Source organism: Scyliorhinus canicula, chromosome 9 (genome assembly GCF_902713615.1).
Source record: "Scyliorhinus canicula chromosome 9, sScyCan1.1, whole genome shotgun sequence".
Taxonomy (NCBI): Eukaryota; Metazoa; Chordata; class Chondrichthyes; order Carcharhiniformes; family Scyliorhinidae; genus Scyliorhinus; species Scyliorhinus canicula.
In genome coordinates, this window is record NC_052154.1 from 153,559,117 (window position 1) to 153,576,369 (window position 17,253).

General features: G+C 46.7%; 1 protein-coding gene across 8 annotated transcripts in view; it reads right to left on the reverse strand.

Annotated features, from left to right (window-relative positions):
• Positions 1-17,253, reverse strand: part of mical2a (microtubule associated monooxygenase, calponin and LIM domain containing 2a) — a 353,275-nt gene that overhangs the window by 193,968 nt on the left and 142,054 nt on the right. For all 8 annotated transcript variants that reach the window (XR_005461915.1, XM_038807962.1, XM_038807967.1 and 5 more), the window contains exons 9-11: positions 16,470-16,585; positions 3,612-3,738; positions 2,734-2,824 (exon numbers count right to left, since the gene is read on the reverse strand). Coding sequence is in view for 7 of the 8 variants with exons in the window: in XM_038807962.1 (XP_038663890.1) it covers positions 2,734-2,824; positions 3,612-3,738; positions 16,470-16,585 (334 nt within the window). In the remaining variant the exon portion in view is untranslated. The remainder of the gene's footprint in view (positions 1-2,733; positions 2,825-3,611; positions 3,739-16,469; positions 16,586-17,253) is intronic.

The window sequence follows — 17,253 nt, forward strand, 5'->3', positions numbered from 1 at the left end:
TATACATTTCAATGGGATCACCTCTCATACTTCCAAATTCCAGGAAGAATAGGTCCATTCCACTCAATTTCTTCTCAAAAGAATTGAATGTGCTGTGTTTTAAGATAACTAGAAATTCTGAAAGGTGTTACTTAAGTGTTGGGAAGGAGTACAGATCTTTATTTTTTGTTGCTCATTCGTGGGCTGTTGGAGTCGTCAGAAAGCTTGGCATTCATTAACCGTCAGGGCAGCAGATGAATGGGAAAAACAACAAGTTGGAGGTTGCCCCCCAAGTCATACACCACCCTGACTTGGAACGACAGTCTCTCGCTGTTCCTTCGCTGTTGCTGGTTCAAAGTGCTGGCACTCCCTTCCTAACACCCCAGTGGTTCAAGAAGACTACCTGTCACCATTGCGAGGGAGGGGTTGGAGGTATCTGGCAATGGGGGAGGTATCCAGGGAAGGGAGGTGGAGGGAAAGGTTGAAAGAGCATACTGAACTTTAAGGCTCATGCAGCTAAAGGTCCCAACGTGAATAAGAATGGGGGCTGATCAAGAAGCCAGAGCTGGGGCAACACAGACTGGAGGCGGCCAAAGAGTGCCACCAGATGTTAGAACCACAGAAATGCTATGGTGCAGAAAGAGGCCATTCAGCCCATTGTGCCAGCTGCTCAATTTATTCCCATTTTCAGCTTTTTGACCACCTTATCCACCTGTCATTTTCAAGGACCTGTGGACATGCATCCCGAAGGTCTCACTTCCTCACCCCATTTGTTTGCCCTCCTCAAATGCATGACCCCACACTTAGAATTCCATTTACCACTTCTCTGGTCACTCAACGAAACCATTGATATCATTTTGGAGTCAACAGCTATCCTCTTCACTGTTAACTACACGGCCAATTTTTTGTGTCATCTGAAAATTCCCCAATCATTTTTTTAATAAACTTAGAGTACCCAGTTATTTATATTTTCCAATTAAGGGGAAATTTAGCATGGCCAATCCACGTAACCTGCACATCATTTTGGGTTGTGGGGGTGAAACCCACGCAGACACGGGGAGAATGTACAAACTCCACACAGACAGTGACTCAGGGCTGGGATTCGAACCCGGGTCCTCAGTGCTGCAGTCCCAGTGCTAATCACTGTGCCACCGTGGTACCCTCGAAAATTTCCCAATCATACCTCCCACAGTTAAGCCTAAATCATTAATATGTACAACAAACAGCAAGAGCCCTAACAGTGAGTCTTGTGAACACCACTGGAAACTGTTTTCCATTCACAATTATTATCATTATAAAAATATTCATCGATCATTAATTACCCTTTGTTTCCTGCTGCGGAGCCAGTTTTGGATCCAATCTGCCACCTTGCCCTGTATCCCATAAGATTTCATTTTTCTGACCAGTCTGCCATGTGGGACCTTGTCAAATGCCTTACTGAAATCCACGTAGACAAGATCTACTGCACTACCCTCATCAATCATTTTCGTTACAGCCTCAAAAAATTCTATTAAGTTCTTAAGACAAAATCTTCCCCTAATAAAATCATGCCGACTCTCCCTGATCAATCCATGCCTTTCTACGACACAGCTTACCTATTTCTCAGAATTGTTTCCAATACCAATGTCAGACTGACTGGTTATAATATTCTGGCCTATCCCTCATATCATTTTTAAATAATGGTACAGCATTCATACACCTCCAATACTCTGGGACCTCGCCTAATAGGAAAATGAACCTCGGAGCATCCGCTATTAACCCCACACCCCTGGCTTCCTTCCAAAGCCTGGGATACAGTCCATCTGGCCCTGGTGGCTATCCAGTTTCAAGGTTCCTCCAGTACTTCCTCTCTCACTATGCTTATTATGTCTAATATTTCACATTCCCTTCTTCAACGAGACTATCTGAATCATCCCTCTCCTTAATGAATACAAAGTACTCAGAAAGCCTTGCCCACAACCTCTAAATCAACCCATAAGGTATCATGTACATCTCTGACAGGCTCCTAACTTTTTCTTAGTTATTATCTTGCTCTTATTGTATTGGTAAAACATCTTGGGATTTTCTTTAATTTTTACTGCCAATATTTTTTCCATATCCTTCTTCGCGTTCCTAATTTCCATTTTTCCTTCACCCCTGTCTTTTCTATACTCCTCTCGGCTTTCTACAGCATTGAGTCTTTTGTGACTATCATAAGTTTTCCTTTTCTGCTTAATCTTGGCCTGTATGCATCTGGATAACCAGGGGGCTTGAGATTTGGCAGCTCCACACCTTTTTTTGTGGGGATATGTCTATACATGCCTGTAGAATTTCACCTTTGAATACCTTTCACTGATTTGATGGCGGGTGCGGACTGGTCGAAGGGCCTCTTTCCGTGTTGTAAAAACTATGATGCTATGACACTGCCTTTCCTTCTTGTCGCTGGACCCAATCCACTCTTGCCAGCTCCCTTCTCAGCTTTGTAAAATTTGTCTCCCACCCTCAATTTAGAAATGTTACCCCAGTTCTATCTGTGTCCTTTTCCACAATGGTGCCAAATCTAACTACATTATGCTCACTATCTCCAAAATGCTCCCCCCACTGCTTTCATCCACTTGCCCAGTTTCATTTCTCAAGAGTAAATCTAGAATTGCGCCCCCTCACATTGGGTTTGCTACGTGCTGACTAAAAAAGTTCTCTTGGCCACAGTTAAGAATTTTGTGACCTTTTCACTGTTCATATCCCAGTTGATATTAGTTGAAAAACATGACTTACCACGACGTGAAACTTTGATAGACTTTCGAATGGAATTTACTCTTTCTAGTGGGCAGTTCTTCAGGTCAGTTGTGATGTACAGCTGACGAACCTGAAGGATTTCAAAGGAAATTTTCAGTAAATTCTCTTTTGAACACCACCACCTGCAAGTTTCTCTCCGAGTCACACACTGTCCTGACTTGGAATTACCTTACCGTTCCTTCAGTGTCGCTGGATTAAAATCCTGCAACTCCCTTCCTAACAGTACAGATGGTGTACCCACAACCACTGCAGCGACTCAAGGTGGCAGCTCATTATCCTCTTGTCAAGGGCAATTAAGGATGGAGAATAAACACCTTGACTACACTGACTCTCACATCCCAAGAATTTTTAAAAAATGACGGCAGGAGAGAATGGTCCGAGGCGCTATGTTCTGTGAAGAGACTGACAAAACTGGAATTGTTCTCATTACATCAGAGAAGGTAGAGGGGCAATTTAATAGATGTCTTCAAAATCATCAAGATTTTGATGGAGTAAATAAGGAGAAAATGTTTCCAGTTGCAAGAGGGTAGGTAACCAGAAGAAACAGATTTCAGATGATTGGCAAAAGAACCAAAGGAGAGATGAGGAAATCTTTTATTTTAAAAAGCAATGGGTTGATGTGATCTAGAATGTGCTGCTGAGCAAATAGATTCAATAGTTACTTTCAAAAGGGAATTTGATAAGCACTGGAAGGAAAACTTTCATAGGGCTACTGAAGAATAATAGGGCAGAGAGTCTAATTGGATAGCGCTGCCAAAGAGCTAGCACAGGCCCGATGGTCTGCATGGCCACCTTCTGACAAGTAGTATTCTGCGATTCTATACTTTTAACTGATTTATATGTCACATTGAACTTACCTGGTGAAGTTGGACACAGTTTGAGTTGAGGTTGGGGTACCTTGTCCCTGGATCTATTGTGTACTGGTCAAAGTTCTTGTTGATGTTTTCCGGTGTAGTTTGAGGTAACAGTCGATAAATACTTTCTCTGGAAAGAGGGGGCAGAAAATTCAACCATGTTTAATAGCTCCAAACTGCCCGGCAAAGAAAGCTACAAAGATCTTGCATTTCCGTCACGTCTTCCATGATCTCGGGACACCACAAAATGCATTACAGCCAGGGAACGTGTAGTGGCTGCTGTAAAGTGGAAATACACAGCCGATTTGCACAAAACATGGTCCCACAAACAGTAATGTGAGAATGACCAGACAATCTGTTTTCAGTGGCATTGATTGAGGGATAAATATTGGCGTTGATTGTGCGATAAATATTGGCCGGATACAAGGGAGAACTCCCCTGCACATCTTGGAAACAATGCTCTGGGATCTTTTATGGCCACCCAGAGAGCAGATGGGGCCTCAGTTTAATGTCTCATCCAAAGGACAACAGCTCCAATGGTGCAGCACCACCCTGGGCGTGGCGGCCTAGGTTATCTGAGGGTTTCGTCGGCTAACACCGGAACGCTGTCCTGTTCAGTGTTGATTCCAAACATGGTAGGAATCCAGAATGAATGGGAATCAAAGTAAAAGCGTCAATATTGAACCATACAAAGATACAACACAGAAGGGGGCCATTCGGCCCAGCTTGACCATGCCGACAAGATGAAGACTATATGAACAGTTAGGCTGGATTTAGCTGCAGTGGTGTATCTCACCACCTGCTCCGCGAGTTAAACTGTTTCCAGCACCCTTCAGTTCAAAGTGAGTCGCACCATAACTTGATGGAAATGTGAGCAGGTAACTGGGATGAGGGCAATAGGGAATCCAGGACCTCAGTGAACATCGGGTCCTTAAACGATAAGATTTTGGGATTGAGAAACATAGGAGCCATGGAGAAGGAAATTGGATGAATTTGAATCAGATCAGATACAGAAAGACAAAAGATTGGGCAGAGTCTCACCACCTTAGATGATTCTGGAGTGGGAAGATCATTTATGCATCACAACCCTGATGATGTTCAAGTCTGCCCACGTATAAGATTTTCCTGGAGTGGCCATTAAACAAGCCTGCTCTGCGATCCCCATCCAATTAAAAAGGTCAGGCAGCCTTCATAGGCAACAGGGCCAATTGGATCAGTAGAGGTTTTGGCAGACTATAGCTCTACCAGGTGAGTTAGTGTTGCTGATATCGGGACCATAAGACCATCAGATATAGGAGCAGAATTAGGCCACTTGGCCCATCGAGTCTGCTCCACCATTCAATCATGGCTGATATTTTCTCATCACCATTCTCCTGCCTTCTCCCCATAACCCCTGATCCCCTTATTAATCAAGAACCTATCTATCTCTGTATTAAAGACACTCAGTGATTTGGCCTCCACAGCCTTCTGCGGTAAAGAGTTCCACAGATTCACCACCCTTTGGCTGAAGGAATTTCTCCTCATCTCTGTTTTAAAGGATCGTCCCTTTAGTCTGAGATGGTGTCCTCTGGTTCTAGTTTTTCCCACAAGTAGAAACATCCTCTCCACGTCCACTCTATCCAGGCCTCACAGTATCCTGTAAATTTCAATAAGATCCCCCCTTATCCTTCTAAATTCCAACGAGTACAGACCCAGAGTCCTCAACCGTTTCTCATACGATAAGTCCTTCACTCCAGGGATCATTCTTTTGAACCTCCTCTGGACCCTTTCCAAGGCCAGCACATCTTTCCTTAGATATGGGGCCCAAAACTGCTCACAATACTCCAAATGGGGTCTAACCAGAGCCTTATACAGCCTCAGATGTACATCCCTGGTCTTGTATTCCAGCCCTCATGTGAGAGCACCTCAGGCTGGAGGAGCACTCTGAAAAATTAAAACATTGGTAAAAAAAAATAATTGTGGCCACAGCTGTCAGGCCATCATTGTGGAGAGAATCCTTCCACAGTGCGGCCTGTGGCTCCCCTGGGGGGGTGAAATTTAAAGTAGCGGCATTGGTCAGCACCCTGCACCTCCCCCAATAGGGGGCCACCTCCACCCAGCTGCTGGACTTCAGCCTCTTTGGGTGGGCCCATCTGCCGTTGGAAAGATCCCAGTGATTTGACTATTCTGCTCCCAAGTAGGCTTTTGATCATCAATAAATGGTTATTCTCTGCTGCCGGGTGGGGCGTAGCCATTGCCCTTCAGAATCCTCCTCCAGGCAGATTGCGAGGCAGGAAGGTGTCAGTCTGACACACAACTTCCTCCCATCACCAAAGCTGCCTCCACATGACTGGTTAGATTGTGTTCAAAGAGAGGAAAGGAAAGATTAGATTGAGAGGGAAACAGAGACATAACAATTTACTCCCTGCAGGATTACAGAAATTGTTCCTTTTCTGAGTCAGCGTAATTAACTGGCATTGCATCAACAATTATAATGGGCGCGATTTTACAGCCACTCTGCACCTGAAAAGCAGATCGCCGAGGTGCAGCATGGCCGATAGAAGCCGGGAGACCCGCTCACAGGAGCTGCTCAGCTCGCAAAACCTCGCAAGATCTAACCCCACCCATTATGGGCGGGATCACTGTTTAACAAATTGCATATTAAAGCGAAACAGCTAACCTCACTTTAATGTGCAGGTTCTCGTGTAACCTGAGGCGTGGGATCTATCTCCCTTTCCTCGGGTGCGTGCCGTTCAGTACTGGTCCCCACAAACGGGGACCGGGCAGAATGGCATTTGTGGGAGTCTCCTAGGAGATTGGCGGGTGAACTCTCCCATTATGCGCTGGGGTTTGGGGGTCAGGGATCGCTTCGGGAGCTCCAGAGATCGGAACGCCATTTCCGATCTCTCACTACACTGAGGAGTTCCAACGAGCAGAGTCCTCAGTGCACAAAATGGGGTTGTGTGTTCCCCAGACTGTGCGTTCCTGACCGAGGCCCTCTATCTTATGTGAGTGCCGTTTTATTTCTTTGCACTGCGAGCACCGGGAAACACGTGGCTAAATACGCTCGCTATGTTCTCATCGAGTTAAATCCCGCCCCATGTCAATAAAAGGGTACTTAAACTGTTAGATTACAGCCCTAATATTCTCTGGCTTGCTTAAGGAGCAATTAATGTGTAACTTCATTAAATTAACACGACAGTTAAATGCAAAATGCTGTCCGTGTGAAGTTAACTGCAGAGCAAAGTAAATTGCCAAGCAAGTTTGAAAGATTCACAACACAGGGCATGTCTCTACATCCACTTAACCTGCTGACTGATTTGTACATTAATAACAGCGTCTGTTAACACAACATTACTTACAGCAAGTTCCAGCTGCGTTAAATGTACTCTCTCCTCCCACTTTTCCCTGCACCCCTCTCTCCCTCCTCCTCACACCCCACTCTCTCACTCTTCCCCCTCACCTTCCCTCTTTACCCCCTCAAGTCTGCAATTTTGATAGCGACGGAATGGTGCACCAAACCTTTTGTTGTGAGACAGGAGTTCAGTCCTGAGATTCCAGTAAAAACATTGTGCAGTCCCAAGCTTTTCGAAATCTCCCCAGACTGCTGGGATGGCAGATGGGTGAAGATAACGAAGCTTTTGCAGCGAAATCCATCAGCACTTTTTTGAAAAAAAAACATTCTTGCCATATCTGTAATCTGAATAGATCAGTCCAGACAACGTCCTCGACAGATCAAAAACTCATTCCTGGAAACAGTCCAAAGAACACAACTCAGTCTTCACAACAGTGTATTTTGGTGTGTTTTGCCTGTCGAGGGTCAGGCGTAGTATTGGATACACAGCATCTTGGTTTGATGGTTCCATCTCCACCCAAGGATTCCCAGTTACAGATTCATTCCTGGCATTCCCAGCTCAAGGTTCATAATCGCAACGTAGGGCCTTGAGCAATTTCAATGGGCTACTGTCAGCATTATTCTGCTATCTAACACACGCGGACACATTCAGCCCTTCCAGCCTTACCCCACAGCTGAACTGTGCCTCAATAACTCCATCTACATGCCTTAATTCCACATCCCTCACTACCCTGACTTAGCATACAGAACGTTCCAGATTTCCAGGATGGAAGCGTGTCAGATTTCCACTGCCTTGTATATGAAGACTTTGGGCTGGATTCTCTGTTTTTGGGACCATGTCCGCACGCCGTCGTAAAAACTGTGGACTTTCACGCCAGAAAAATGTGGCTTGAAAGACCCACATATTCCTAGCCCTGCAGGGGGCTAGCAGTGGACCAGCGTAAAACTAGCAGCTATTGCTGCAGATAGGGGGCCCCGCACATCCGGGTCGGAGAACGCGCATGTCTTAACCTGTGACTTTGCGACCTTGTAGCTACACAATCTGGAAAAATCCCAGGATATTCGTCCTTCAACACTTCAGTTGGCTGATTTTCCACTGGCTTATCCACCACAATAGGCATCACTCTCACCTGCGATCCAGCTATATCATTACCCAAGATAAACTGTATTCCTGGACAAGATATTTTCTCAATTACTCCTACTACCACTTCACCACTCTTCATTGGACTTTCCAACCTTACCTTATATAATTGAACACTCCTACTCCCAGAATTTCACATATTACCACCTTTTCTGGCAATATTCTTCCTAGACTACATCATTCCTCATCTCTTACCATTAAAGATTGACTAGCTCCCGTACCTTTTACAATTGTGACATCTTTACCTACTCCTCCTGATACACATGAGTAAACTTTACCCACACAAGTAAATTCTTTCAAGAGATCTGGCACCTTCTTACCAATCACCTCTTGATCAGGCTGTACAATCCTTTGCATCTCCTTTGCTTCACTTGGGCTTTCCTTTACACTCTAACAAACCCCACTGTCTTATCCTGTTTTACCACATCAGCCTTCCTAGTGCTTTTCTTCAACTACCAACACTGTGACTTTACATGGCCTAGTTTACTGCAGTGAAAACATTTGAAACGTTTCATGTCTCTTCCACCCTCCTGGATTTCTTTTTTAATCTGAGGTACACTCTCCTTATTATCTCCCATCAGATCACCTTTACCTTTACCACTTGAGTATTTCTCATGCCCCAGTTTCTATCCCTCACAGGCTGAAACTGATGTCGGAAACCAAGCTTTGATTTATAAACTAATCCATAATCATCTGCCATTTCTGCTGCTAATCTCACAGTTTTAACCCTATGCTCTCCTACATGAATTCTCACTACATCAGGAATTTAATTTTTAAACTCCTCCAAAAGTATAATTTCTCTGAGAGCTTCATACGTTTGGTCTATTTTCAAAGACCTTATCCACTTAACAAAATTACTCTGTTTGAGCCTTTCAAACTCCATGTATGTTTGACCAAATTTTTTCCTTAAATTTCTAAACCTTTGGCTGTTGGCTTCAGGCACTAGTTCATATGCACCCAATATGGATTTTTTCACCTCCTCATACGTCCCAGATGCCTCCTCCAGTAGTGATGCAAACACTTCACTAGCTCTACCTACCAGCTTTGTTTGAAGCAGTAATATCCACATGTCCTGTGGCCATTTCATTTGTTTAGCTACCTTCTCAAATGAAACGAAAAAGGCTTCTACCTCCTTCTCGGCAAACCTTGGCAATGCTTGGACATATTTAAATATTTTCCCACCAAGCCTTCGACCATGATGCTCTTTCTCACTATCCTCATCACTATCCACCGACTGTACATTTCTCTTTACGTCTGCCAATTTTAACTGCCTGTCATGTTTCATGGCCATTTTCTGAAGTTCAAACTCTCTCTCATTATCTTTTTCCCTGATCTCTACCTCCCTTTCTCTTTCCTTTTGTTCTGCTAGGGCTATTCTTTCTGTTTCCCTTTCTTCTCTCTCTTTTTCCTCTCTCTCTCTTTTGTATTCAAGCTGCTTTAATTCGTTCTCATGTTCCATTTGTTTAATTTGTAACTGAATTTTTGCCATTTCCAATGAGTCAAACTGTATCTCAGGCAACTTTAAATGCTTAGCCACTGCCATAATTACCTCACCTTTTCGGATTTTGTCAGGTAATGTTAACTGCAATGTTATTGCCAAATCTAACAGTCTGCTTTTAGTCTCTGTCCGTAAGGTACTGCGTGTGACCATCTCAACCCCAGAACTTCAGAGCCTCTGAAACAGCCATTGTCCACTACACACTCCCTACTTAAACTGAAATACCACACCTGAAAAGCAACCATAATATGCTCACCCCTCACTGTCTTTAAGTTCACTAAGCCAATCCAATAGATAGACTTTTATCCCCTTCAAGCCCCCAATTTGTTATGGGCCAGGGTTTAGAGAACCCCAAAGTGTATCATTAAGTTCACCTGACCCACATTTTTTACTAGATTGTGGTATGGGGAGCACAGGGTCCACTCTCCAGGTGCGGTACAGCAGAAATGGAAAAGTATTTTTTAAAAGCAAAACAATGTTTATTTTATGAATTCAAGTTAAACTTTTCAAAACATACAATGAATATCTTAGCAACCATCAATGCAAATATAACCCTCAAAGAATAGAACACTAAGTAATCCTTTAGCTGTCCTTTTAACATCCATAAGACTTAAAACAAAACTTTTAACAGAAGCACATCAGGTTAAAGTCACTACTGAGAGCAGTTATTAGTTTTAAATCACCAAAGGATCGATTTACATTCTTTCGATTAGAGAGAGACTCTAACACACCGTCTGGCCGTGACTGCAGCTATCCAGCTCTGAAAACGAAACTAAAACACACCCTGCAGCAAACAGCCTAAAACAAAAGTAAAAAGCTGACAGACAGCCCAGTTCCACCCACTCGCTGACATCAGTGCAATAATCGACACCCATTCCTTAAAGGTACTCTCACTACAGATATTTATATACACACCCATTTATAAACACCCATTTCTTAAAGGTACTCTCACATGGCACTTCCTCCATTGCAACAGAGATTACACTTCAAAAGTACCTCAGTGGACATAAAGAAGTTTGGGAGGTCCCGCGGTTGCATTAGGTGTTGTGTAAATGTATGTAATGGTTTTCTTTTTAAGAAGTGCTTTATAGCATTGACCCTGAATGACTTCATAATCCCTTGGTTATAGGCTCCCTCGCACACACCAGAGAACACAGCTTCTCCTTACCCTGCATCATATTATTTCGCCAATATGCCTCACCTGCTTTGAGAACTCTCTTATTTATTCATTCATGGGATGTGGGCATCGCTGGGCCAGCATTTTTTGCCCATCCCTAATTGCCCTTGATCTGACAATGATGTCCCAAATGCAAACTTGAAGATGTGTTCAATAAAACTGATTATTTGTGGGTGCCATCAGATTACAAAATGAATCAAAGCAATCAAACTTTCACACATAATATAGAATTTACAGCAAAGAAACAGGCCTTGCAGCCCAACTGTTTTGTGCTAGCTTTGTACTCCTCCCCACCCTCTTCATCTCACCCTCTCAGCAGATACTTCTATTCCTTTCTCCCTTGTGTACCTAGCTCAGCTTCCATTCCAAATTGACCAGTGCACAAATGCCTGCATGAAAAGGAACCGGTCACCGTTTTCTAGTTCCACCTTAGAGGGCTGATTCTGAATGACCTCTGAAGTAGCAGCAAGAGATCCATAATACTAGAACCTTTGACCACTCCCCGGCCACAACAGCAACAGCAAAATATAAACCCAGTACTCTTCAGATAATCTGTAGGGCAAACCCCAGGAATTATTTCATACCCAGAGTCTATGTGTTGAGAGTCTGTCCAACTCCATCACTATGACAGCATAGGTTAATGAAAAAAATTCCGGCCTATGTTTGGTATTGGTTTGTGATATTTCTTCATGGTTTGTTTTCCCAGTTGGCAATCTTCGCAATAACACTGCAAAGCCCCATGACGTGATTATTATTCTAAACATTCCGTTGTCACCTAGTAACCATTCATTCTGTAACAGAGTCAGACCCCAAAGTAAACATCCGAATTAACTGCACAAGAACAGGCCATTCAGCCCATTTAGTCTATGCCAGGTGTTTATACTCCACACGGACCTCCTCACACCTTACTTCACCTCGCCCTATCAGCATATTCTCCTGTTCCTTCCTCACTTGCGGATTTAACCAGCTTCCCTGAAGTGCATCTCTGCTATTCACCTTAACCACCCCTGGTGGCAGCGAATTTCATGTTGTCGAGAAAAGAACAAAGACTAATACAGCACAGGAACAGGCCCTTTGGCCCTCTAAGCCTGTACCGGTCATGATACTACCCTTGGCCAAAACCCTCAGCACTTCCTAGTGCCGTATTCCTCTATATCCATTCTATCCATGTATTTGTCGAGAAAAGAGCAAAGTTCTTTCCACTCTCTGGGAAAAAATGATTCATCTGAATTTCCTCTTGGATTTGACGGCAATTATCTTATCATTATGGCTCCTAGTTCTACTCACCCCCAAAAGTTTTTTTTCAATTCCAATTAAGGGGCAGTTTTAGCATGGCCAATCTACCTACTGCACATCTTTCTGGATGGTGGAGGTGACACCCGCGCAGACCCGAGGAGAATGTGCAAACACCACATGAACAGTGACCCGGGGCTGGGATCGAACCCGGATCCTCAGCGCCCTGAGGCAGCATTGCCAACCACTGCGCAACCATTTTTTAAAAGTCTATTTATTAGGATTTTCAATTGTTTCGAAACAATTTGCAACAATCAAGCAAGCACAGAAAGATAGTTATAGATGTCAAAGTACAGCAGGTACAGCACAGAACAATAGTCATTACATAATTGGGAACAAACAAGATCGGATGAATCAGGGACAAAATCCCCAATAGGTTCCTTCCTCGGATAAATGCCTGCACCCAAATAGGATCAGGCCACATTCTAGACCTACATCTCACCCACAGCTACAAAACAAAATGACAAAAGCAGAAACCAATCTCCGAGAACTCCCGTGCTAAGGGGAAATCTTACGGAGCAATTTAAACTCTTCTCAGATCCAGGCCGGAACAGGCAGCGAAGACAGCTTTGTGATGGCAAAATGACAAAACAAAGATAAAGAAAGGGCCAGACAGAACCAAACTCAATACTGAGCCTGGGGTCTACCATAGAAGAAATAAAAAGAGAGCAAGAGCAAGAATCAAAACTTCCATAATCCCATCTCCTAGCCCTAGGATGTGGACCGACTCACATTGGACTCCCCTACAACAGCCCCAAGGTTCACCCATCCAAGGAGCAACAGGATACTGATCCGATGCCAAGCCTGGTCTCCCAGCACCGCCATGAGAAACATGAAACATTGGAGAGCTAGCTCTAAGGATTCCCGTGGCACCCCAGTCCCGACAACCCCCCCGAAGCCAAGCTTCGGTCACGTACAGGCTGCAGCACTGCTCCTCCCCTTCAAACCATCCAATTCACATACCAACAACAGGACCAACACCTCACGTCCCAACAGGAGAAGAGAAAAAGAAACCCTCTTGGGAGGATCACCCCATTTGACACACCACCTACCACCAGTAAAAGGATATTCAGTCCGGCCTCATTCACAAGAGCTCTGACAGCAGTTGGAACAGACAAAGAGGGAAACACACATCCGGAAAAATGACCGACTCCCCCCCTAAAGTAGAGTCCAACAAACTCCAGTCCTCAACGGGATAATATACAGTCTGCCGGAGCCTGAAGAAAAAGGCACAGTTCAAAAAAATATATAACTCCGGGGGACCTTCCTTGAACATAGCGAGGGCAAATCTAACCTTATCAGCCACCGCTCCGGCTCTGCTCCTTGACCCCTCCTCGACCCCCGCCTCCAAGGATATGTTAGGATAAAGAAACTGTGCAAAAATCCTGCAATCAACATTAATCTTAACATGATAAAATCTTAGGCAGCACGGTGGCACAGTGGGTAGCACTGCTGCCTCACGGCGCCAAGGTCCCAGGTTCGACCCCGGCCCTAAGTCACTGTCCGTGTGGAGTTTGCACATTCTCCCCGTGTTTGCATGGGTTTGGCCCCCACAACCCAAAGATGTGCAGGGTAAGTGGATTGCCCTTTAATTGGAAAAAAATGAAATCTAAATTTATATAAAAAACAAAACATGATTAACCTTAGTAAATCAGGATAACCAAAGGTGCAGGACATCACACCCAAAATATTTACTACGCTGTAAACAAATGAATTGACATTAAGCCAACCACATGACTATCGGGGAGTAAAGTCCAGGATAACAACTGAGAAATGAGGCAGTCATCAGGATAAAGACCACTCCACTGGTGCACAAAGAAAGTAGACATCCAGACAAAGCAGGATTTGTAATGGAGAGAACTCTTCAGGATTTTCCATGGAATCCAATATGCCGACTCGGCTAAGCCCATGCGGTCAACAACCTAGGCTCCAGCAGAGGGGGATGGCACAGCCAACCCTAACCCCTCTTGACCGACAATAGGAAAGGACCACAGTGAACCCGAGTCGGAAGGTCAACCCTGCTCCAGGCCGCAAGACAATTAAATGCGCCCCATAGAATCCAAGCTCCCCGGCCTCCAGATCAAGGCTCCCAAATTATGGCAGCCAGTTCTCAAACTTGGCTGCGAACATCTCTACCACCTCACCGGAGACACCAGGCATGACCAGGCTCCTCACTGGTTCCACTTCGTCCTCCTCAGAATTCCTCAGGATGAACGACAGGCGGACTTGCACCAGAGAAAGTGCTCCCTCTGCTGCAAGAACCTCCTTGTGCGACACCACCAATGCCATAAAGACATCTCGCAACAATTAGACTTTAACATCCTGTACCGCAGAGCCAGGATTATGAGACAGATCACCTCCATCGCCAGCAGCCATCATCTGTTGCTGTGCACCGTATTGTCAGGTCGGAAAACCTCTCAAAGGCAGCTACACCACTAAAGACAAGGCCACACCCAACTCCTTCCAACCGCCACAAATTAACAATGATTAAAACATGTTGTCTCGACTCAAAAGTGCTGAAACATTGACCAACAAATCTCGGCACATAGTAAAAACCATGTAAACCAGGACAAAACATAAAAGAGATGTGCACAAGGATAAAATAAAGATTGAAAGATGAGAAGAGCCGGCGCTCGAGAAAACACAGCCACTCCCGCGCTCACCCTTCCCCAAAAGTTTAAATATCTGTACATCTAACTGATGAAATGCTTCGTAATCTGCAAGACCTCTAACAGATCATCCCTCAGTTCTTTGCCAGCCTTTTCAATTCTTTGCCAGCCTTTCAATTCTTTGCCAGCCTTTTCAATTCTTTGCCAGCCTTTTCAATCTTTGTGGTACAGAAAAAATGTCAAACTTCCTCCGGAATCTGACAATTTACTTCATAAATATACATGCACACGCCCGTCCCTCTCACAGGCCCGTCCCTCTCACACGCCCGTCCCTCTCACAGGCCCGTCCCTCTCACAGGCCCGTCCCTCTCACAGGCCCGTCCCTCTCACACGCCCGTCCCTCTCACAGGCCCGTCCCTCTCACACGCCCGTCCCCTCTCACAGGCCCGTCCCTCTCACAGGCCCGTCCCTCTCACATTCCCGTCCCTCTCACATTCCCGTCCCTCTCACACGCCCGTCCCTCTCACAGGCCCGTCCCTCTCACAGGCCCGTCCCTCTCACAGGCCCGTCCCTCTCACAGGCCCGTCCCTCTCACAGGCCCGTCCCTCTCACAGGCCCGTCCCTCTCACAGGCCCGTCCCCTCTCACAGGCCCGTCCCCTCTCACAGGCCCGTCCCCTCTCACAGGCCCATCCCTCTCACAGGCCCGTCCCTCTCACAGCCGCTCTCTCTCATCTCTTACACGTCCCTCCCTCGTACCACTCATATGCTCGTCCCTCACACGCCCCCCCCCCCTCACACGCCCCTCCCTCTCACACACCCCTCCCTCTCACACGCCCCTCACCTCTGACATGCCTCGTACCCCTCACACGCCCCTCCCTCGCACCCTCACACGCCTCGTACCCCTCACACGCCCCTCCCTCGCACCCCTCACACGCCTCGCACCCCTCACACGCCCCTCCCTCTCACACACCCCTCACACGCCTCGCACCCCTCACACGCCTCGCACCCCTCACACGCCTCACACGCCTCGCACCCCTCCCACGCCTCGCACCCCTCACACGCCTCGCACCCCTCACACGCCTCGCACCCCTCACACGCCTCGCACCCCTCACACGCCTCGCACCCCTCACACGCCCCTCCCTCACACGCCCCTCCCTCGCATGCCCCTCCCTCGCATGCCCTCACCTCTCACACACCTCACACGCCCCTCCCTCTCACACGCTCCTCCCTCTCATACGCCCCTCCCTCTCACACGCCCCTCGCTCCTCACACGCCTCGTACCCCTCACACGTCCCTCCCTCTCACACGCCCCTCCCTCTCACACGCCCCTCCCTCTCACACGCCCCTCCCTCTCACACGCCCCTCCCTCTCACACACTCCTCCCTCTCACACGCCCCTCCCTCTCACACGCCTTGCAGCCCTCACACGCCTCGCACCTCTCACACTCCCCTCCCTCGCACCTCTCACACGCCCCTCCCTCGCACGCCCCTCCCTCATACCTCTCACACGTCCCTCCCTCGTACCTCTCACACGTCCCTCCCTCGCACACGCCCCTCCCTCGAACCTCACACGTCCCTCCCTCGCACCTCTCACACGCCCCTCTCTCGCACCTCTCACACGCCCCTCCCTCGTACCTCTCACACGTCCCTCCCTCGTACCTCTCACACGTCCCTCCCTCGCACCTCTCACACGCCCCTCCCTCGCACCTCTCACACGCCCCTCCCTCACACCCCTCTCCCTCACCCACTCTCCCTCGCACCTCTCACACGCCCCTCCCTCACACCCCTCTCCCTCACCCACTCTCTCACCTCTCCGCCAAGATCTCCAGCGGTGGTACGTCCTCTGCCCACCTCTTCACCATCCAAGCTGTGTCCATAGCTGCCAGGAATCCTCGGGCGCACCCAGTTCCCATTGGCCAGAATGGCTACAATTAATTGAAAGAACACAGGAAGATATGTTAGCAGACAATGCACCATATTAGTGGTGGCTGTCAAACACAGAGCACGAAGTACAAGCATTTAAAGCATTCATTTTTATCTTGGGACCTTTTACAATGAGAGATCCACAAGTTGTGGAGAGTGGCCATTCTTGTGACTCGCTGATCAACATCAGCAAACTTACAATGGGCAAGCTAACATTGGGACTGCAATAAAGCTTATCAAGCAGTCTTACCATCATTAACAGTGGCCGGGATTTTCCGCCTGTCCATCTCCCCCACGCGATGTGTTTCACGGCAACTGAGACAGCTCGCTATTATCCATCGGCAGGATGTTCTGGCTCCCCCCCCCCCACCCATGGTAAATGGATTTTTGCATAGCTTGACCGCCCTGCCACCAGTGAACCCACCGGTAGTGGGAGGGGTCACCTCCTGCGTGATTGGGACATTCCGTAGGTCGGAAAGGTTGGAAAATCCCACCCAATGTCACAGCCATTCCTCTGCTGGTAGCACCCTCACCTTAGAGTCAGAAGTTGTGGATTCAAGTTCCTACTTCAGAGATTTGACCACATAAATCCAGGCCAACATTCCCAATGTGAAAACAGAGGGCAACAATAGAATTGTTGCACTTAATTGGTTACAAATCCTTCAAAATA